At 41.4% G+C, this 23093-nt stretch overlaps 1 protein-coding gene across 3 annotated transcripts in view; it reads right to left on the bottom strand.

Moving 5' to 3' along the window:
- Positions 1-634: 634 nt before the first annotated feature.
- Positions 635-23093, bottom strand: part of CNTNAP4 (contactin associated protein family member 4) — a 634720-nt gene continuing 612261 nt past the window's right edge. For all 3 annotated transcript variants that reach the window (XM_073632963.1, XM_073632962.1, XM_073632964.1), the window contains 2 exons: positions 12174-12245; positions 635-1348 (listed from right to left, as the gene is read on the bottom strand). In XM_073632963.1, the coding sequence (XP_073489064.1) occupies positions 1149-1348; positions 12174-12245 (272 nt within the window). In that variant the 3' untranslated portion in view covers positions 635-1148. The remainder of the gene's footprint in view (positions 1349-12173; positions 12246-23093) is intronic.

Here is a 23093-nt window from a genome sequence, read left to right as displayed (position 1 = left end):
AACAAAAAAATAGGACTTCAGTCAGATAGCTAAACAGAATACTGAAGTTGAACTTCAGTCTGACAGCTAAATAGAGATTAAACTGTTCTACCTACCAAAATACTTGTAAATCAGTTCAGCTGCTCTTGTGATTTCTTCACTTCTACCTTACTGTGTAACCAGAGAGGTGGTTCATCTACATCCTTTTTCAGCTTTGTAGCTTTTTGTATGTTCTGCCTTCTCACCAGACAAAGAATGGTCATGCACAAGATGCAGCAAAACAAAAAATGCTTTGTCTGGGTATGCAGTGTGAAAGAGGTATGTGATTCACAAAGCCAGATGAACAGAATTGCCCATCAATTGGCAAGTAAACAGCTTTAATTTTAGCTGTAGCTTGGGCTGTTTTTTATTTTTGAAAGTGATGCTAAATTAGTATATGCATTACAAATAAAATGTAGATCTTTTTACTGAAGACATTAATTTTATGTTTTTTTTTTCCTCTAGCTACCTCTATGAATCATTCTAATTTTAATATGCTGTCTTGATTTCTTCAGAATTAAATAAAGTTGAACAGCCAACCTAAGGATTTGCAGTTTATCATTGAGGTATAGCAACTCCACTTTGCACACTATTGTGGTTAATTCTTACACAAAGATTCTATTTGATTTGAAGAAACTTTAATGTGGAATAAATCATTTAGAGGCATTTCTGGTGATGAACCAGAAAACAAGATCACAATATAAAACAATAAATTACTTTTCCCTTTTTGAAGCAAATATTACAGTTCAGATTGTACCATAAACAAAAGATTTCAACCACACAGACATTATAAGAGTTTCATCATCAGGATAGTCTGAAATTCATAACTCAGTATGGAAATCTGCAGATTTGAAAAGTCACATCAGAACAAACTGGAACTATCGACAACTAAAGAGTGCACAATACAGTGATTGCCATCACCGAGAATGCTTTCAATGCCACCCAAAGGAAGTGGATTTAGAGGGCTCTTTAAACATCACCGAGGCTGATCATATACATTTTAAAACAGATCCAGTCCATCATTTGCTTGCAATGCATGTACAATGGTTTGATATTGTTGTTCATCTAGTGCCCCTTGCTTAGCAAGAAAGTCTGTCTGTCCCATTGTTTGGCCACACAATGAGAGCGAATTAGAAAAAGTATTCTTTTTGACTTTCATTGATTGCATTTTGCATACTGATTTCAGCTTTCAATGCTGCTGCTGCCTCTACATTGTCATCATTTTCTGATTCTTTGGCTTCATTCTTTCTATATGTATTCTTCTGGAGATATATTCTTATTGCTATGCCAGAAATGCATAGCAGAATGAATACAGCAACAGTTATGACACCTGCAGAAATGGAAAAACAGACATGAATTTTGAAAATGGAAGTTGAAAAGTTAGGATATATACATGTGTCTGTGTATGTATCTATGTATCTATATATATATATAGATATCTATAGATAGATAGATAGATAGATAGATAGATAGATAGATAGATAGATAGATAGATAGATAGATAGATAGATAGATAGATACAGTGCTGTGAAAAGGTATTTGCCCCCTTACCGTTTTTTTTTTGTTTTTGTTTTTTGAATATTTCTCACACTTAAATGATTCAAATCATCAAACAAATTTTAATATTACACGAAGAATGCACGGTGCTTGTTTACGCACCTGTGTATATCGACACATTACAATTAATGGGCTGTATTTTAGCTCAGTAAAAAAAAAAAAAAGCTGTACTGAGTGTTTTCAAGCTGCAGTGTGCAAGAAGCCTAAGTATGTCTGAGCCACTGACTGAAAAAGTATGCAGATTAAACTTCAGTTGTTACATATTTATATAATCTCAGTGACAGTGCTGGATGCACCCCTGACCACAGCACAGCTAGATTCTTCAAAAAGAAGTTAGTGAGAGCAGCCTACATATACATTTATTCACTGACAGCTCCCAGCATCTACTAACAATCAGGAACCAATCAACATGTTTCTGATCATGTGATCACTATGTCAGCTATGACATGAATAAACCTTGCAGATTGCAGCTAAATGTGCATATATTTTTCAATGCAAATTTAAGACAGTACAGTCTTTTATAGGAAATAAAAAAAAAGTATTTTATTTTTTTCGTTTTGTTTTGTTTAATTAAATGTTTGTCTGTTTGTTACACTATAATAATTAACCTGATCAGGTATTTTTAAATGTTTGAATTAAAAAACCTTATACAGTATGTCCTTAAAAATCTAAAGTGATTTAGGCAGGCAATTTAATCACGGGTTTATTGCCAAATTAACTGATGCATTCTGACATTGCTATATTTGGTCTGGGCTCCCACCCATCAATGACCGCTGATCATTAAAGGTTAAAACTGAAAAGTTTCTTATTTAAAGTGGTTGTAAACCTCTGACATGAAATATGGAGAAAGCATATCCCACTATAGCGTGTTCTTGCCTCAGTCCAGAGCACCAAGAGTCATTTCTGTCGGTTGCCTCATTCCTCATTTATCAACATGAGTCACTTCTGACACCAAGGGGTAAAAAGATGATGGGGAGGGAGCTCAAGCACACCACTTGTGATTGATAAGCTCAGCTTTGTTCCTGTGTGCCGTGTGTGGGAGGAAGTGGGGGCGTGCCCCTTCCCTCAAATTAGCTTTCATTGAGCTCTGCAGAGTGTAAATTCAGCTTCCCACCCCTTGCTTTTGACAGCTGAGAGATCCTGTGTAAATTCTGGACTTTAAATGGATGTACAGGACAGATGACTGCAGATAAACAGGCACAACATATGTAGGAGGATTTGTTTCATCTCTGTGTATCACCTGAGACTAGTCACTTAACTGTGTATATGCAATGGTTTACAACCACTATGGTTCTATTCATAAATTGAAATTGAACACTTTCATACAATGGCAACTTGACAGGTTGCTTTTACTAAGAAGTCTTGCCTCTAGCAAGACTGCGTAAAGACTTCTGGATCTGAATACATTCTGCCGGAGGATGCGAAAAAGGTTGCCCATTCAGCTCAATATAGAGAGAGCCTTCAATTTATAAATAGCACCATCTTATGATGATAAGGAGCAAAAAACATGGATGTTAATAGAGCCAAGCCATGCAGCTGGAAACAGGATTTATCTTTGAGTGCCAGTTCACACTAGCGCACTGCGGGAACCAGCGCAATCCAGTTCCCGCATCGCATAGGACTCGCAGGCAGTTCACACTGCCATATGCAAACCTCTCTGGGTGTCAATAGAAAGTTATTAACACCCCCAGATCAGTTTGCATATCACAGTGTGAACTGTCAAATGGTGCAGGAATCGGATTGCATAGGTGCGAACACCCAATCGATTCCAGTGTGGAACAAAGAAAGGGTCCTGCACCATTTTGGTGTGAATGCGATGCAAATTCAGCCATACAATCTGTATGGCTGAATTCGCATCGCACAGACATCGCATGTGATCTGCACTTGTGAATCACATGCAATGTCTAACATCGCACAGTGAACCCAGCCTGATAGAGTTTACAAATAACATTGACATTCTTTCATAAGCTGCAGGGATAAGAATGGATCCATAAAATATAGTTAAAATGCAGTTACATTTTAACTATGGTTTTAAATGTCAAAGCTTCATCCAGCAAACATTTTTCCTGGTGCCTCCATGGCAGCATACCTGTGATAAGCTCCGACCCCGGAGTCCTCCCCTCAGGATAGTTAATATATTATAAAAGTGACAACCCAACCCTCCCTAGCATTGTCCTTTTTTCCTCATACCTGATGGATAGTGTCAGTACGTGTCTTTCCTCTGCCTTGTGCAGCTTCCGTCTGGGTTCAGGCCTCTCCCAGATGCAGTCCCCTGTCTTGGGCTGCTAACAAGCGCTAATAAGAAGGGAGCCCCTTCTGAGGGTCTTTTGGGGCAGCAGCAGCTTCTTAATTAGGGGCAACAACTCTGCATTCAGGCTAAGCTGATTTTCTGTGGGGCAGGTAGGGGCTCTCTTTCTGAGCCTTTGTTTCATATTAATTTTATTTCTGTTTGCTCTGTTGTTTGTTTGTCTTTGCTTATTTCTTCTCTGCCTCTGTTCTCAGCTCCCCTGTGGAAGCGCCGTGATAGGGGCAGTATTCTATTCTCGGTCTGTGTGCGATTGGCCGAGCGGTAGGCGCGGCCGTTTCGCGCATGCGTGGGTGAATGAGGCCGCCGGCGCCATCTTGCTTGTGGGCAAGCTTGTGAATTCTCCCTCTCTCATTTCAGGAGGTGGAGCCAGGGAAGGGGGATAGGCAAATTCGCCTCCCCCTTTCCTATTTAAGTATGCAAGGCTTATTTGGTGGCAGGCTCTGTCTGTGGCAGGTCCTGCCTTAGGAGTGCTCCTGTGGCTCTGCAGTCTGCTCAAAGTGAGTACTTCCTATGCAAAAAAAAAGTAATCTATATATTTTTTTTGTTTGTTTAATAGCTGTTACTTATTTGAACTGTTCATCTTGGTTTAAATGTTTTAGTTTTATTGTCGGGCTTTCAGGGTCCTTTTAAAAAAAAAAAATTAAATTAATTAATTAATTAAATATTATATTTTTTTTAGCATAGCTATTCTAAGCAGGGGGAAATAACTTATTTTTCCTTTTATCTGGCTTTCTTTTCTTTTGCCTTTAGTATTCTATCGAGCTGCTTTTCTGCCCCTGCCTGCCCCTACAATTATGAGTCAGCCGCCGTTAGACCAAGACCCTCATTTTCCTAGGTAAGGGCACGTACCTTAATAAAAAAAGAAATAAATATTTTTTGAACAAAAGAGTGACTTTACGCTGTTACTCCCATTTCAGCCCTATATGCCAAGGCATGTCTAATCAGACTTCTGGCCATCACAGTGGACACTCCCGCCCAGATTCTGGTCACAGCCAATCGACTAGTTCTCACCACCATTCGAATGGGAGGTCAACTTCTAAGAGACATCGGTCATCCAGCCCTCCCAGGAGGGAAAGTACCAAGAACTGCCGGGCATGTGGAGCAACCCCTATGCCTGATAAGTTGATCTGCAAAGACTGTTTGCAGGGTTATGCGGATCAAGAAAAGTGCACCAAGTGACGGATTAAATAAAGAAAGTAGTCAAGGACTCTTTAGCTGAGTTAATACACTCGTCTCCCTCACTACAGGACACACCTAGTGGCCAAGTTCAGACTTCAGGGTCAACTCCTCCTGTCCCATCATCTGCCGAACTGGCAGTGGCCACACTAGGCCCACCTCCTCTGTCAGCAGGGGACAGAGGTGATTCAGAGGATTCTATGGATGATTCGGATCCCTCAGGCTTTAACTTCAGTACAGCCATTTGTCTCTGTGGTTAAGCAGGCTATCGGCTGGGAAGAGACGGAGGAACCACCTAAAAAGGCAAAGTCGTTTTTCCCGTTTCTAAAGAGAAAACTTACCTTCTTTCCCTTTATGGAAGAGTTGAAAGATCTGATAGAGGGAGAATGGAAGAAGACAGACAAATGCTTCTCCTTGAACCGGCTTCAAAAGTTATACCCGTTGACAGAGTCTGACTCGGCCCTCTTGGACACTCCTCCGGTAGTCGATGCTGCAATGGTATGCCTAGCGAAAAATATCACCCTGCAAATGGAGGACTCAGCCTTCTTTAAAGACTCTTTGGATAGGTGCATGGATGCAGACTTAAAGAAGGCCTACCAGTTGGCCGGAGGGGCCTGCAGGCCAGCTGTAGCATTAGCTTCAGTCTCTAACGCCATCAGGGTCTGGACCGAGAATATTGAGATAGCCTTTCGGGAGGATGTACCAAATGATGACATCATTAAAGCATTGGAGGAGCTCAAATTATCGGTGGACTTCGTAGGGGAAGCAGCAATTGATTCGGTGAGGTATTCAGCCAGAGCGCACAGTCATGGCCAAGTGAACACTGTGGCTGAAGCCGTGGGCAGCCGACGCAGCATTGAAACAAAACTGGTGCAAAATCCCCTTTGACGGGAAGGCTCTCTTTGGGGAGAGACTAGAGAAGGCAATCTCTAGAGTGACTGGGGGAAAATCGGGATTACTTCCCCAGGATAGAAGAGTGTGGCGCTCTCTCCATGACATGAGGCCATGCCAGCTCCCACTAGTAGGGGCCAGGTTGAAGAGGTTTGCAGAAGTCTGGTCCAGTCGGTGCAAAGACCCTCGGGTGGTATCTACAGTCAGGTTTGGTCATTTCTGGACATTTCTAGATCATCCCCCACAAGACTCATTCATTTTAACAAAGGAACCAACATCTCCTCATAAAGCAGCGGCTCTGCAGAAATACCTTCACCCTCTGCTAGTGCAGTAAGCAGTAATCCCTGTACCTCCTTCTGAGAGATTCACAGGAATCTATTCTCGTCTCTTTCTTATCCCTAAAAAGAGTGGAGAACGGAGACCAGTAGTGGATTTGAAAAGATTAAATCATTTTATACATCTGGACACTTTCAAGATGGAATTCTAACAAACGATCATCCAGATGGTCCAACCGGGAGACTGGATGATCTCGGTAGACTTACAAGACGAGTATTTCCATGTCCCCATTCTCCCTGCCTTCCAAAAATTTTTAAGAGTGGCAGTAGGTCCAACACACCTCCAGTTCCAGTGCCTTCCTTTCAGGCTATGCACATCCCCAAGGATATTCTCGAAGGTGTTAATTGCAGTCCTGGAACCCCTCAGGGAAAAAGGACTGCGAGTGTTTCACTTCCTGGACGACATCCTACTACTAGCCCCCCAGTCCAGATCAACTGCTGGAACACAGGGAGATTCTCCTGTCCACCCTGAAAGAGTTTGGGTGGTTGGTGAATGCAGAGAAGAGTTTACTGATCCCAACCCAGCTGTGTGCCTCCCCCCAGAAGGTAACGGCTATTGTCCAGAAGATGTGCCATGTAAGAACATTCTCTCACCTGTCAGCTTCAAATTGTTTAAGTCTAATCGCGACCATGTCATCCTGTATCCCGATGCTACCCTGGTCTCATTGGCATTTGAGGACTTTTCAGATGGGCTTCCTGACACAATGGAGGAGGAAATCACTGTCTCAATGAATTACGATCTCGGCTTCCATGTGGAGGGGTCTCCTCTGGTGGTTGAAAGAAGACCTAATCTCAAAGCCTTATCTTCTTCAATGTCCCTCCTGGACCATTCTTACCACTGATGCAAGCTCGATGGGGTGGGGAGCTCACTGCGATCACCTTGTGGTACAAGGGAGGTGGGACTTCCCCACGAAGGGGGTAGTCTCCAATGTCTTGGAACTATGGGCGGTCTATCTAGCCCTAGTGAGTCTGGAAGAACATTTGTACCAGAAGCAAGTCCTAGTACGTCTGGACAACAGAGCAGCAGTGTCGTATATACAACATCAAGGGGGAACTCACGGCATCACTTTACTAGGAGAATTGGAGCCCATTATGTTGTGGGCGGAGAGAAATCTATTGGATCTGAAGGCGGTTTACCTTCCGGGCCATCTGAATCAAGAGGCAGATCATCTGTCTCATTATTTTCGAAACAACAACAAATGGTCTCTTCACCCTTCGGTGTTCAATTGGATCAGGAGTCTGCAGAGTCCTCCAGAAATCAACCTTTTTGCCTCTCCAACGAATGCCAAATTGCCAAGATTTCTCTCCCGCCTGCCTCATCCCCGCTCGGAATCTAGTAGAGCCCATAGCATTGCAAGACAGCTTATGCGTTCCCCCCCAGACCCTTGATTTCAAAGTTTCTACTCAGATTGACGAGGGAACCAGTCAGAGTGGTGGCTATTCTTCCTTACTGGCCGAGGAGGCCATGGTTCCCCTTGGTAATGAGCCTCAGTATGTGTCCTCCGTTCAAGATTCCGGTATTTCCACAGCTCCTTTCCCAAGGAAGATTTGTGCATCCAGCTCCTCACAAGCTGAACCTACATGTTTGGATGTTGAAAAGGGGAAATTCCAGTCCTTAGGGTATTCTGCAAATGTGATTTCTACTCTTTTGAAGGCCAGAAAACCCTCCACAAATTATGTTTACTCAAAAATCTGGAATAAATTCAAGTTGTTTGTAGCAGACAAGTGTTCGGATCCTACAATGCCATCCATTGCACTGCTATTGGATTTTTTACAAACCAGCTTAGACCTTGGTCTCAGTCTCAGTTCACTTACAGTTCAGGTGGCAGCAATTTTGGCAGCTACCTATAAAAGATGGGCAGAAGACGCACTCATCAGTCAAAAGAGTTTGTCCTCCAGTAAAACGTTCCTTTCCTGCTCAGGTTCTGCCTTTTGTACTAGATTGTCTGATGGCTCAGCCTTTCGTCCCAATAGAATCCGCGTCCTTATGGAACCTGACGTTCAAGACAGTTTTTCTTATTGCAGTGACTTCAGGGAAAAGGGCTTCAGAATTACAAGCTTTGGGGGCAGAAGATGAGCACATATCTTTCTTTCCAGATAGGGTGGAATTACAGACAGTTCAGGGGTTTGTCCCAAAAGTCTCTTGTCGGTCCACTCTCTCAAAAGTCTGGGCACTGCCTACCTTTACAGATCCACTCTCGGGTTTGCTACAAGAATTGGACATTTCCAAGGTGCTAAGATGCTACCTGCAAGTCACAAGACCCTTTAGAGCTTCAAACAAACTATTCATAGTTATATACTGTGATCCCTCGCGCTAAATTGAGTTGTAAAGTTATGTAAATGCTTCTGTGATAAACTGAAAATAAAGTGCAAATGAGTGGTGATGATGTCTCTGTGGACTGCGGCAAAATCTAAAGTGTTCACTTACACTTAGCATGAAAATGATAAAAAAGTGATTTCGCGCTTAAAATCTATCACCTCAAAATATAATGCATACAATAACATAAATAAAAAATAAAAATTCTTATAAGTGCAATATCAAAAAAGTGCTCAATAGTGCAATACGTAATTAATCAAAGTGCTTATGTGCATCAAAGATAATATGAAACATGAATGAAAAGTTCATCGAAAATAGATAAAAAATTGATAAAAAACTATATTGTGCAACAATATGCAAAGTTTCTCTTGTGCTATTTCTCTGGGATCATTTGGTGAAAATGGAAAAAATATATATTATAATCTTCAGATTGGTGATCCGGTAGTAGCGGGCTCTCTAGACTCTCACCTTAGGGAAGATGAATTTGGGCATCAAAAAACCATTTCTTTGTTCCTTTGTGGTGGCGCTGCGATGAAACTCCTCTAGTGCTGTATCGACACTTCTGCCTGTCAGCACCTATTAGAAATAGGAATAAAGAGGGGTTGCCCACCTGGGCTCCACCAGTCCGGTGGTTAAAACAGGAAGGGGAGAGAAAAAGGATGCCTCCAATGGTGTAGTATATTTGTAAAAAAATTGTAGTTTATTAAAAAATCAAGTGGTCTCTTACATTTCATCAGATAAAAAACAGCATATACAATAAAGAGTTGAGGAGCGGCGTCTACGGCGCCTTCTTACTGGTTTCCGGTTTCGTCTGTGCTCGGCCACGCCCTACGCGTTACGTCACCGCTCGTGACTTCAACTGGGGCGCCCAGCCCCAGTTGAAGTCACGAGCGGTGACGTAACGCGTAGGGCGTGGCCGAGCACAGACGAAACCGGAAACCAGTAAGAAGGCGCCGTAGACGCCGCTCCTCAACTCTTTATTGTATATGCTGTTTTTTATCTGATGAAATGTAAGAGACCACTTGATTTTTTAATAAACTACAATTTTTTTACAAATATACTACACCATTGGAGGCATCCTTTTTCTCTCCCCTTCCTGTTTTAACCACCGGACTGGTGGAGCCCAGGTGGGCAACCCCTCTTTATTCCTATTTCTAATAGGTGCTGACAGGCAGAAGTGTCGATACAGCACTAGAGGAGTTTCATCGCAGCGCCACCACAAAGGAACAAAGAAATGGTTTTTTGATGCCCAAATTCATCTTCCCTAAGGTGAGAGTCTAGAGAGCCCGCTACTACCGGATCACCAATCTGAAGATTATAATATATATTTTTTCCATTTTCACCAAATGATCCCAGAGAAATAGCACAAGAGAAACTTTGCATATTGTTGCACAATATAGTTTTTTATCAATCTTTTATCTATTTTCGATGAACTTTTCATTCATGTTTCATATTATCTTTGATGCACATAAGCACTTTGATTAATTACGTATTGCACTATTGAGCACTTTTTTGATATTGCACTTATAAGAATTTTTATTTTTTTATTTATGTTATTGTATGCATTATATTTTGAGGTGATAGATTTTAAGCGCGAAATCACTTTTTTATCATTTTCAAACTATTCATAGTACCTTGGGACAGGAATAAAGGGAAGGAAGCCACATCAAGAACTATCGCTTCCTGGATTTGTAAGCTGATCCAAAAAGTGTATAGGGCCAGAGGGATGGATCCTCCGGCGGTGAGAGCCCACTCAATGAGGGCAGTCTCTTCATCATGGGCGGCAAGGGTAAATGTCTCTCTAGAAACCATTTGCAAAGCAGCAACATGGTCATCCCCAAATACGTTCATGCGCCATTACAGAATTGATCCAGGAGCACTCACTTCAGTGGAGTTTGGCCGAAGGGCGATTGAGTCAGCTCTTGAATTTCCTTAATAAAATTTTCTTTCTAAGCATTACCCACTCTGGTGTTAGCTATTTATTGTACCACAGGTATGCTGCCATGGAGGCACCAGGAAAATGGAAAATTGTTTCATACTTACAGTAATTTTCCTTTCCTGGTGCCTATCCATGGCAGCATACATGCCCTCCCATGGTATTCGATATAATAGAAGAATGATAGTGGGGGTTGGGTGGTCACTTTTATAATGTATTAACTATCCTGAGAGGAGGACTCCGGGGGTGGAGCTTATCACAGGTATGCTGACATGGATAGGTACCAGGAAAAGAAAATTACAGTAAGTATGAAACAATTTTCCGTTTTATTTCCACAGTGTGAGTTTGGGTATTTGAAGGTCCACATTTAAGCTTATTCTATTTCTTTCCAACCACACAGCACTAAGATGCAGGTGCATTTGCAGCTTTCTGAACATTGTTTGGAGTTGCTCAAAATGTCTGTATACCCAAGGTGTTGTAGCCCCGATGGTTGTTGGGGATCTTCTCATGCACAGGACCATATAGGAAAGATTCTGGTAAAGTTCCCCATGTGCATCACAACATCTATTATTACTACACACTGAATCATTTTTTATTTATTTTTTTATTAGCATGCTTAAACTTATTTATTTTATTATATGTTGTTGTTTATCCCTTTCATGCCTAAACCTATTTCTGACATTTGGTGTTTACAAGTTAAAATTACTTAGAACCCCAAACATTATATATATATATATATTTTAGCAGAGAATCTAGAGAATAAAATGGCGATTGTTGTAATATTTTATGTCACACAGTATTTGTGCAACAGTGTTTTAAATGCAACTTTTTGGGAAAAGGGACACTTTCATGAATTTAAAAAAAACAAAACAGTAAAGTTAGCTCAATTTTTTTGTTTAATGTGAAAGATGATGTTACGCTGAGTAAATAGTCACAAGCACATCACGCTTTATAATTGAACGCACTCGTGGAATGGCGACAAACTGCGGTACCCAAAAATCTCCATAGGCAACACTTAAAATTTTTTTATGGTTACCAGGTTAGAGTTACAGAGGAGGTCTAGTGGTAGAATTATTGCTCTCGCTCTGACTATCGCGGTGATACCTCACATGTGTGATTTGAACACCGTTTACATATGCGGGCATGACTTCCGTATACGTTTTCTTTGCTGCACGAGCTCGCGGGGATGTGGACGCTTTAAAACATTTTTTTTCTTATTTATTTTATTTATTTTTATGTTTGATTCAGTGAGTTTAACAGAATTTCATTAGCCATTCAATGTATTGCTGATGATTCAAACAAAAATAGTTGCTTTAAAGGTAACTGTATATTTATTCTGCTACCATCTTGAGAAAAATGGCCTGAACTTCACTGAAACGTCTAACAATAAAAATGCTGCTGTTTTAATCTATCTCCTCTGCAAGACCCGTGAGTGCCTCTATACCTGTTTTGTATTCTGTTACTTAGATAAAATGCAATCTAAATGTTTTAAATGGTTTCCAATAGCCAGGGATTAAAGTCATGCTAGGTGGGACCTGTTGTTAAACATTTAGGATTATACTTTTTTTACAGTCTGATGTAGGCATATCATTACCTAACCATAGGATAAATAAAATAAAATGTATCTTTTTTTACCTCCAACAACAGCAAAACTACTTTTCAACACATTAGTGAGTGGCTCTCCATTATCCATTGGTCTTGAGTGATCTGCAGAAGGACACATAAGAGTAGGCATCCAAAAGAAACAACAGGTTATTGTTTACGTAGTCTTAATACTCAGTCATATTATACAGTATTTTTTAAAAGATTGTTTTCATTATAAAATATTTTAAAGTGGACCTCACACAAAAATGAAAGATTTACTAAGATATACTAAGATATAAGGAACATCGAAAAGTGTTAATTGTGCCTAAGCAGTAACCTGAAAGTGTATCTTTTGACTTGAAGTCTAGTGCAGTGCACTTTCTGATACAGTATGTCAGGATGACTAAAAGGCATAAGCAAAGTTTGGTTTACTGGACATTCGCCGAACCCTGAAGCAAATATACAAACCCAAAAAACAGTACACAACCCTAAGTTAAGTCTATGGGAGGCAAATTGTATAATTTGTTTTCTATCCTTTTCCAAGTCCAGTTTACAAGCTTTTGTTTAAAGAGGCATGAGTAGCCAGGCACTGCCATAGCAGACATGTACCAATTAAAAAAAAAAAAAAAAAATTTTAAATATAATTTTTTCTGGGAGGTGACTAAAAGGGCAACATTAAAAATACCTTAGATCAATAGATACAGAGTCACTCTTCTGAATCCTATGGACACCAGAGTGAGATTCTTCAGCAAGAGACCCATAGACAGCTCAGTGAGAGTCTGCCACCTTAGCGCTATAGGAACAACATTGAAAATCCTCCACCCAAATCCTTCAGACACCACAGACAGAGTGCAAAGTCCAAAAAACAGCACAATGAGATTCCTTTATCTGATCCTTTATATAAACAAGACACAGAGAATAATTTTTGTGAGTCCTACAGACACCACAGTGAGAATCCTCTCCCTGAGTCCTATTATCACAACAGAGAGAGATCTCTAACTGAGTCCTACGGACATCATAGTGAGAGTCCTCCCTCTGAGTCCTATAGACACAACAAAAATGTTAACAATTCTCTGGTCCACAAGGTACATACAGGTGCAAGAGCTGAATTGTTTAAAATGTTTTTTCAGTGAGCATAAAGAAAATATGACCAGAAAAGGAAATATTCTGGATATTGACGTAAAACTGGACTTTAAAAATCAGTCTTTAGTAATGTCTCTTCTCACAGTGTACACATATTATATATAGGGTTTAATCCTGACTGATGACATTAGCAGCCTGGCCTCATTTCATTCAAATGTATTTTGTATCCAAGAAAAAAAAAGTACCACATTGTATGTTGTTACTTAAATAGACATTTATTTACTAATTATGTTTGGTGACTTCACAGCACTATGTTTAATGCATAATATATGTTTTGAGACAATAATTTATGGTTCTATTTTACATTTATATGAAAAAAGCTAACTGGTCTAAAGTCTTAGGATTCTTTTTTCATTTAACCTGGCATGGTCATTTATTTAGGCTACATCCAGACTGCTTCCAGTTGTGGTGTGCTAAGGCAGTTCATTCATTCTAAAACTCCCAAGTCAGCACTTACAACGATGTCCATTAATGATTCTTTTTTTCTTTTTTTCTTTAGGCAGAACATGTTGCACAAAGTTAAAAGTTCTTAGACTTATGCATTTCGGCCAGACCTGGTCATAGTCAACTCATTATGAATGGGCTGCCAACACACAGCAATAGACATAAAAAAGTGCACAACCCTTGTGGTATGTTTATGGTATGTGCATTGTGGTGCACTGCTGTGTGTTGGCCTCTACTGTACAGCGTGATGGAGTGCCATTAACATTGATTGGCACCACAATGCTGCTTATATAGAGTTGTGCATTACAGAAACTCACACCTTTTACTACAGTGCACAAGTGTAAATGGACTCTTGGTTTTGCATGGAGTGTAGTCAACATAAAGTTGGCTCCATGCACAGAAAAAAGACTAAAAATGAAGGAGGTTTTCAGAAGCTGGTAAGTAATGTGTTATCTGCTGCCAACTTGCCATAACATTTTAACGGGCTGGAAGTTTTTTGCCATGTTTTTTTTTATGCTGATATGCTAACAAGCAATTTCTACAATGCTCATGAAAAGATTTACCGCATAACATTGAGATTGTAACTTCTTTTACACTGTGAGCTATATTGGCTTCTGTTGTTTGACTCTGATGTGCTATGTAAAAAATAGTGTTATATAAATCCAAATAAAAAATAACTTAATTGCCAAATAGATGCCTTGGATGAAACTTTTAAGAGGGTGGGGGGGGGCTCAATCTGCTCATGTGATAAAAAAAAAAAATCTCTCCTCTGGTGTAACTGAGAGTGTATGTTAGATTTGATTAGCAACTTCATTAAATTGACACTAAACAATAACCTTATAAATGAATATAAGTACCGGTAAATCATATTGAAAAGTACAATAAATCTCATGAAAGTGCTATGTGCTAAAAAAATTAGTACTTATACCTCCAATCACAAAATAAAGATTATGGCACTGCTTCTGATGATGTCACAGTGACAAAACACATTGGGCGGGGCTTGCTGGAGTTATTTCTGTCTGTCTGGACTGTGGAATGCAAATCGTTTGTATAGATTATATGCGGATGTAGCTTGTGTGATGTAGACCTTTTTATAATGGGAGCAGTATACTGTATGATATTAATGTTTCTTATTTAATGGAGTCACACTGTGGGATGTTGTATGGCTTCTATTTCCCTCTCTATGCATGCAAATGATAGAATGATGACAGAGTACTGCTGGTAAAGGAGGTTGCCTATTTACACAAGGATATATATATATATATATATATATATATATATATATATATATATATATATATATATATAAATAGCTAAAGGAGAAGGTTAAAACAGGTGAGGACAAGGAGGGGAGCACGGAGTGGTTGCACCTTGAAGCACAGCATTATGAATTGTTGAATCACTGAGAACTTTTTACAACACATGAACTTTATTTCTGAATGCATGTATAAGTACTTGGTTACAGAACGCAGCACTGCAAATCATGAATTAATGAACTGTTGAAGCACTGAAGCACTTTCTAAGCACAATAACTTTATTTTGTGATTGGATGTATAAATACTCATTTTTTAGCACGTAGCACTTTAATGAGATTTATTGCACTTTTCAAAGTGATTCACTTATATGAATTTATTTTTTATCGTTTAACTTAGTGAGATTATTATTGATTTAAGCACTTTGAGCACTCTATTGTATATGTTGAAATAGTGCCACACATACTTAATAGTGTTAGCATTGAAATTATCCCATACAGGGTAATCATAGTACAGGCAGATACAAGGAAATACACACCATAGCAGCATGGGGTTTTCACTGCTCTTAATAACCCTATCCATCAAAAATAATTCATAAACATCCACTACCTATTGACCCTGCAATATATTTTTAATTAAATCATTTCTTATTGTGCCTTTCTGTCTCCTTGTGACTTCCTCCAATAATTCTTGAACCTCTCCTTTTCCCCCTCACTTCTGCTTGGAACAAGTGGTGCATGTTAGTTGTGGTCATATACACTCTTCTGTGTACACTGCAAATCCCAGTGTCCATAGACCCTAGTCCATCTTGGTAGCAAGCAAGAGAGGTGGCTGCATACTTACTGTACATACAGTCAGATCATAGAGAATGAATGTAGCCACCTTCTAACAGTCAGAGATCTGGAGGAGACTGAGAGCAATGGAAGGTACTTTTTGTCATCCACTCATTACCTGTATTAATGGCACCTGTTTGAACTTGTTATCAGTATAAAAGACACCTGTCCACAACCTCAAACAGTCACACTCCAAACTCCACTATGGTGAAGACCAAAGAGCTGTTGAAGGACACCAGAAACAAAATTGTAGACCTGCACCAGGCTGAGGAGACTGAATCTGCAATAGGCAAGCAGCTTGGTGTGAAGAAATCAACTGTGGAAGCAATAATTAATAAGTGGAAGACATACAAGACCACTGATAATCTCCCTCGATCTGGGGCTCCATGCAAGATCTCACACCGTGGGTTAAAAATGATCACAAGAACGGTGAGCAAAAATCCCAGAACCACACGGGGGGACCTAGTGAATGCCCTGCAGAGAGCTGGGACCAATGTAACAAAGGCTACCATCAATAAGGCACTATGCTGCCAGGGACTCAGATCCTGTAGTGCCAGACGTGTCCCCCTGCTTAAGCCAGTACATGTCTGGGCCCATCTGAGGTTTACTAGAGAGCATTTGGATGATCCAGTAGAGGATTGGGAGAATGTCATATGTCATATGGTTAGATGAAACCAAAGTAGAACTGTTTGGTAGAAACACAACTCATCGTGTTTGGAGGAGAGAAAATGCTGAGTTACAACCAAAGAACACCATACCTACTGTGAAGCATGGGGGTGGCAACATCATGCTTTGGGGCTGTTTCTCTGCAAAGGGAACAGAACGACTGATCCGTGTACATGAAAGAATGAATGGAGCCATGTATCGTGATATTTTGAGTGCAAACCTCCTCCCATCAGCAAGAGCATTGAAGATGAAACGTGGCTGGGTCTTTCAGCATGACAATGATCCCAAACACACTTCGTAAGAAGCATTTCAAGGTCCTGGAGTGGCCTAGCCAGTCTCCAGATCTCAACCCCATAGAAAACCTTTGGAGGGAGTTGAAAGTCCGTGTTGCCCAGCGACAAGCCCCAAAACATCACTGCTCTAGAGGAGATCTGCATGGAGGAATGGGCCAACATACCAGCAACAGTGTGTGACAACCTTGTGAAGACTTACAGAAAACGTTATTGCCAACAAAGGATATATAACAAAGTATTGAGATGAACTTATGATATTGACCAAATACTTATTTTCCACCATAATTTGCAAATAAATTCTTTCAAAAATCAGACAATGTGATTGTCTGGATTTGTTTCCACATTTTGTCTCTCATAGTTGAGGTATACCTATGATGACATTTACAGGCCTCTCTCATCTTTTTAAGTGGGAGAACTTGCACAATTGGTGGCTGACTAAATACTTTTTTGCCCCACGGTACTTGAGTAGACTTTTTTTAACCACTTGAGCCCCGGACCATTATGCTGCCTAAGGACCAGAGGTCTTTTTCCAATTTGGCACTGCGTCGCTTTAACTGCTAATTGCGCGGTCATGCAATGCTGTACCCAAACGAAATTTGCGTCCTTTTCTTCCCACAAATAGAGCTTTCTTTTGATGGTATTTGATCACCTCTGCGGTTTTTATTTTTTGCGCTATAAACGGAAAAAGACCGAAAATTTTGAAAAAAAATGATATTTTCTACTTTTTGTTATAAAAAAAATCCAATAAACTAAATTTTAGTCATACATTTAGGCCAAAATGTATTCGGCCACATGTCTTTGGTAAAAAAAATGTCAATAAGCGTATATTTATTGGTTTGCGCAAAAGTTATAGCGTCTACAAACTAGGGTACATTTTCTGGAATTTACACAGCTTTTAGTTTATGACTGCCTATGTCATTTCTTGAGGTGCTAAAATGGCAGGGCAGTACAAAACCCCCACAAATGACCCCATTTTGGAAAGTAGACACCCCAAGGAAATTGCTGAGAGGCATGTTGAACCCATTGAATATTTATTTTTTTTGTCCCAAGTGATTGAAAAATGACAAAAAAAAAAAAAAAAAAAAAATATTTACAAAAAGTTGTCACTAAATGATATATTGCTCACACAGGCCATGGGCCTATGTGGAATTGCACCCCAAAATACATTCAGCTGCTTCTCCTGAGTATGGAGATACCACATGTGTGGGACTTTTTGGGAGCCTAGCCGCGTACGGGGCCCCGAAAACCAATCACCGCCTTCAGGATTTCTAAGGGTGTAAATTTTTGCTTTCACTCTTCACTGCCTATCACAGTTTCGGAGGCCATGGAATGCCCAGGTGGCACAAAACCCCCCAAAATGACCCCATTTTGGAAAGTAGACACCCCAAGCTATTTGCTGAGAGGCATATTGAGTCCATGGAATATTTTATATTTTGACACAAGTTGCGGGAAAGTGACACTTTTTTTTTTTTTTTTTTTTTTTTTTCATAAAGTTGTCACTAAATGATATATTGCTCACACAGGCCATGGGCATATGTGGAATTGCACCCCAAAATACATTTAGCTGCTTCTCCTGAGTATGGGGATACCACATGTGTGGGACTTTTTGGGAGCCTAGCCGCGTACAGGGCCCCGAAAACCAATCACCGCCTTCAGGATTTCTAAGGGTGAAAATTTTTGATTTCACTCTTTACTGCCTATCACAGTTTCGGAGGCCATGGAATGCCCAGGTGGCATAAAACCCCCCCAAATGACCCCATTTTGGAAAGTAGACACCCCAAGCTATTTGCTGAGAGGCATGGTGAGTATTTTGCAGCTCTCATTTGTTTTTGAAAATGAAGAAAGACAAGAAAAAACATTTTTTTTTTTCTTTTTTCAATTTTCAAAACTTTGTGACAAAAAGTGAGGTCTGCAAAATACTCACTATACCTCTCAGCAAATAGCTTGGGGTGTCTACTTTCCAAAATGGGGTCATTTGGGGGGGTTTTGTGCCACCTGGGCATTCCATGGCCTCCGAAACTGTGATAAGCAGTGAAGAGTGAAATCAAAAATTCACGCCCTTAGAAAGCCTGAAGGCGGTGCTTGGTTTTCGGGGTCCCGTACGCGGCTAGGCTCCCAAAAAGTCTCACACATGTGGTATCCCCGTACTCAGGAGAAGCAGCAGAATGTATTTTGGGGTGTAATTTCACATATTCCCATGGCATGTTTGAGCAATATATCATTTAGTGACAACTTTGTGCAAAAAAAAAAAAAAAAAAAAAAAATTTGTCTCTTTCCCGCAACTTGTGTCGCAATATAAAATATTCCATGGACTCGACATGCCTCTCAGCAAATAGCTTGGGGTGTCTACTTTCCAAAATGGGGTCATTTGGGGGGGTTTTGAACTGTCCTGGCATTTTATGCACAACATTTAGAAGCTTATGTCACACATCACCCACTCTTCTAACCACTTGAAGACAAAGCCCTTTCTGACACTTATTGTTTACATGAAAAAGTTTTTTTTTTTTGCAAAAAAATTACTTTGAACCCCCAAACATTATATATTTTTTTAAAGCAAATGCCCTACAGATTAAAATGGTGGGTGTTTCATTTTTTTTTTTCACACAGTAATTGCGCAGCGATTTTTCAAACGCATTTTTTGGGGAAAAAACACACTTTTTTAAATTTTAATGCACTAAAACACACTATATTGCCCAAATGTTTGATGAAATAAAAAAGATGATCTTAGGCCGAGTACATGGATACCAAACATGACATGCTTTAAAACTGCGCACAAACGTGCAGTGGCAACAAAATAAATACATGTTTAAAAGCCTTCAAAAGCCTTTACAGGTTACCACTTTAGATTTACAGAGGAGGTCTACTGGAAAAATTACTGCACTCGATCTGGCCTTCGCGGTGATACCTCACATGCATGGTGCAATTGCTGTTTACATATGACGCCAGACCGCCGCTTGCGTTCGCCTTAGCGCGAGAGCAGGGGGCGACAGGGGTGCTTTTTTTTTTTTTTTTCTTTATTATTTTTTTGCTTTTTTAATCTTACTTTTAAACTGTTCCTTTCATATTTTTTTTTTTAATCATTTTTATTGTTATCTCGGGGAATGTAAATATCCCCTATGATAGCAATAGGTAGTGACAGGTACTCTTTTTTGAAAAAATTGTGGTCTATTAGACCCTAGATCTCTCCTCTGCCCTCAAAGCATCTGACCACACCAAGATCGGTGTGATAAAATGCTTCCCCAATTTCCCAATGGCGCTATTAACATCCGGCGAAATCTAAGTCATGAAATACTCGTAGCTTCCGGTTTCTTAGGCCATAGAGATGTTTGGAGCCACTCTGGTCTCTGATCAGCTCTATGGTCAGCTGGCTGAATCACCGGCTGCATTCTCAGGTTCCCTGTTGAGACAGGAGAGCCAGAGAAAAACACGGAAGACGGTGGGGGTGGGGGGGGCATTCCCTCCCACGGCTTGTAAAGGCAGTCTAGAGGCTAATTAGCCGCTAGGATTGCTTTTACATGAAAGCCGACCGCTGGCTGAAAAGAATGATACCAAGATGATACCTAAACCTGCAGGCATCATTCTGGTATAACCACTCAAAGTCGTGAATGGCGTACCTGAAGACAAAAAAATGGTTAACAATGGTTAACAATAAAGCACAGTAAACAGTAAAGTATAAATAATTACACACCTGAAAAACAAACATGATAAAACATAATAACAATAACAATAACAATAAAACATTGCAGAATAGAATACAGTAAAAAAGAGCAGAACAATAGAGAGAGAGAATAGAGAGAGAGAGAACAATAAAACGACAACTATTTTTTTTTTATTTCATATTTTTTTTTTTTTTTTACACTTTTTTTGTAACTAACTTTTATAACGGTAACCGGTTCCAGGTTCGGGTCTCTCAAAATGCGATGGCATCTTGGGAGACCCTGTGAAAGTGTGCCTAGTCTGTGCAATGCTGTACCCTACGCTAATACTCAACTAGTGAATGGTAGCGTTCAAAACATTCACCAATGCAAAGACCAGGATTGTCAGGACAGGAGGGACAATAATAGCGGGTGTCACGCCTATATCCGCGCTTGCTGCAGACACAACATCTTTTTTGGGGGGGTTCGCTGGGTAGGGGTACTCGGGAGGACATAAAGAAAATGCCTCTCATGCAGCCGACTGCATTTGGTTGGGGATGTGAATGGGGGAAGTACGGGCGCTGCAGAAGCGGTGGGTTCCCAATTAGGATTGGCGAATGCAGCAGGAAGGGCATTATGGGCACGACGGGCCTGTGTTTGTCTTTTTGGTGGCAGCGGGACACTACTTGTGCTTGCCACCTCACCAGCTTGAACTGCACTTATGGGACTCGCCACGTCACCAAGTCTTACTGCAGTGCTGGTTTGACTACGACCGGGGTGTACTAGGCCGCTGGCGCTTGCCAGTTCCCCAAAACGCTACCAAAAAACTGTTAGCGATCGCAGGGATCAGGCCTGACTCTGCGAACGCTGCAGTTATGCGTTTAGTGTTTTGTAAGTGACAGTGATCGATCGATACTGCACTTGGGTGGGCTGGGCTGGGCCGGGCGGAGGGGCAAAACGCAGGTGCTAGCAGGTATCTGGGCTGATCCCGCTAACACTGCGTTTTTGGGAACCCTAAACTGCTGGTGACGCTAGTATAGATCTGATCGGATCAGATATTGATCCGTTCAGATACTATACCACTAAGGGAGGTGTACGGTGCGTGCGTGGGTGTTAGCGGTACTGGCGCTAACCTGACGCTGCCTGGGGCTGGTGCTTGCCAGTTCACCAAAACGCTACAAAAAAAACTGTTAGCGATCGCAGGGATCAGGCCTGACTCTGCGAACGCTGCAGTTATGCGTTTAGTGTTCTGTAAGTGACAGTGATCGATCGATACTGCACTTGGGTGCGCTGGGCTGGGCCGGGCGGAGGGGCAAAACGCAGGTGCTAGCAGGTATCCGGGCTGATCCCACTAACACTGCATTTTTGGGAACCCTAAACTGCTGGGGACGCCAGTATAGATCTGATCGGATCTGATATTGATCCGTTCAGATACTATACCACTAAGGGAGGTGTACGGTGCGTGCGTGGGTGTTAGCGGTACTGGCGCTAACCTGACGCTGCCTGGGGCTGGTGCTTGCCAGTTCACCAAAATGCTACCAAAAAAACTGTTAGCAATCGCAGGGATCAGGCCTGACTCTGCGAACGCTGCAGTTATGCGTTTAGTGCCTTGTAAGTGACAGTGATCGATCGATACTGCACTTGGGTGGGCTGGGCGGAGGGGCAAAACGCAGGTGCTAGCAGGTATCTGGGCTGATCCCGCTAACACTGCGTTTTTGGGAACCCTAAACTGCTGGGGACGCTAGTATAGATCTGATCGGATCAGATATTGATCCGATCAGATACTATACCACTAAGGGAGGCGTATGCTGCGTGCGTGGGTGTTAGCGGTACTGGCGCTAATCTGACGCTGCCTGGGGCGACGCATATCACCGCCGGGCGATCGGGGGGCTAAACCTTTATTCGGTAATAAACGGCGGGTGCCCTGACACTATAAAAAAAAAAAAAACTAACCAGCGTCAACCGTAACGGTTATACGGTGATCAGTGGTGAAAGGGTTAACTAGGGGGCAATCAAGGGGTTAAAACATTTATTAGGTAGTATATGGGGGTCCCTGACGCTATAAAAAGCTGACGGCGAACCTAAATATTTACCTCACTAACTAGCGTCACCAGCGACACTAATACAGCGATCAGAAAAATGATCGCTTAGCGACACTGGTGACAGGGGGTGATCAAGGGGTTAAAACTTTATTAGGGGGGGTTAGGGGGGTACCCTAGACCTACAGGGGGGTAACAGTAACTGTGCTAACACAGTAACTGTCACAAACTGACACAGCAGTAATCAGAAAAAAAAAAAAAAAAAAAAAACTGCTGGTGTCAGTTTGTGACAGGGGGGGGGTGATTGGGGGGGGATCGGGGGGCGATCGGGGGGGGGATCGGGGTGTAATGTGTGCCTGGCATGTTCTACTGTGTGTGTGTGTGTTGGTGCACTTACTCACATGTCGTCTCTCCTCGGGCCGGAACGGAAACTACCGACCCGAGGGGAGATTACATCATTTCCTTTGCTGCTGTTTAGCATACAGCAGCAAAGGAGTGTTCCCATTGGCCGGCGGCGATCGCGAGGGGGGGGCCACGAACGGATGGCCTCCCCCTCGTCTCTGATCGCCGGGGGACAGAACGGGACCGCCTCGGGCGGCGGGGGGGGGTCCGATTGGACCCCCCACCCGCGGAAGGCAAATCACGTACATGTACGTGATTTTGCC

Source organism: Aquarana catesbeiana, linkage group LG01 (genome assembly GCF_042186555.1).
Source record: "Aquarana catesbeiana isolate 2022-GZ linkage group LG01, ASM4218655v1, whole genome shotgun sequence".
In the NCBI taxonomy this organism is placed as follows: Eukaryota; Metazoa; Chordata; class Amphibia; order Anura; family Ranidae; genus Aquarana; species Aquarana catesbeiana.
The sequence above is the reverse complement of the archived record's forward strand: the minus strand, read 5'-3'. Positions and strand labels throughout refer to the sequence as shown.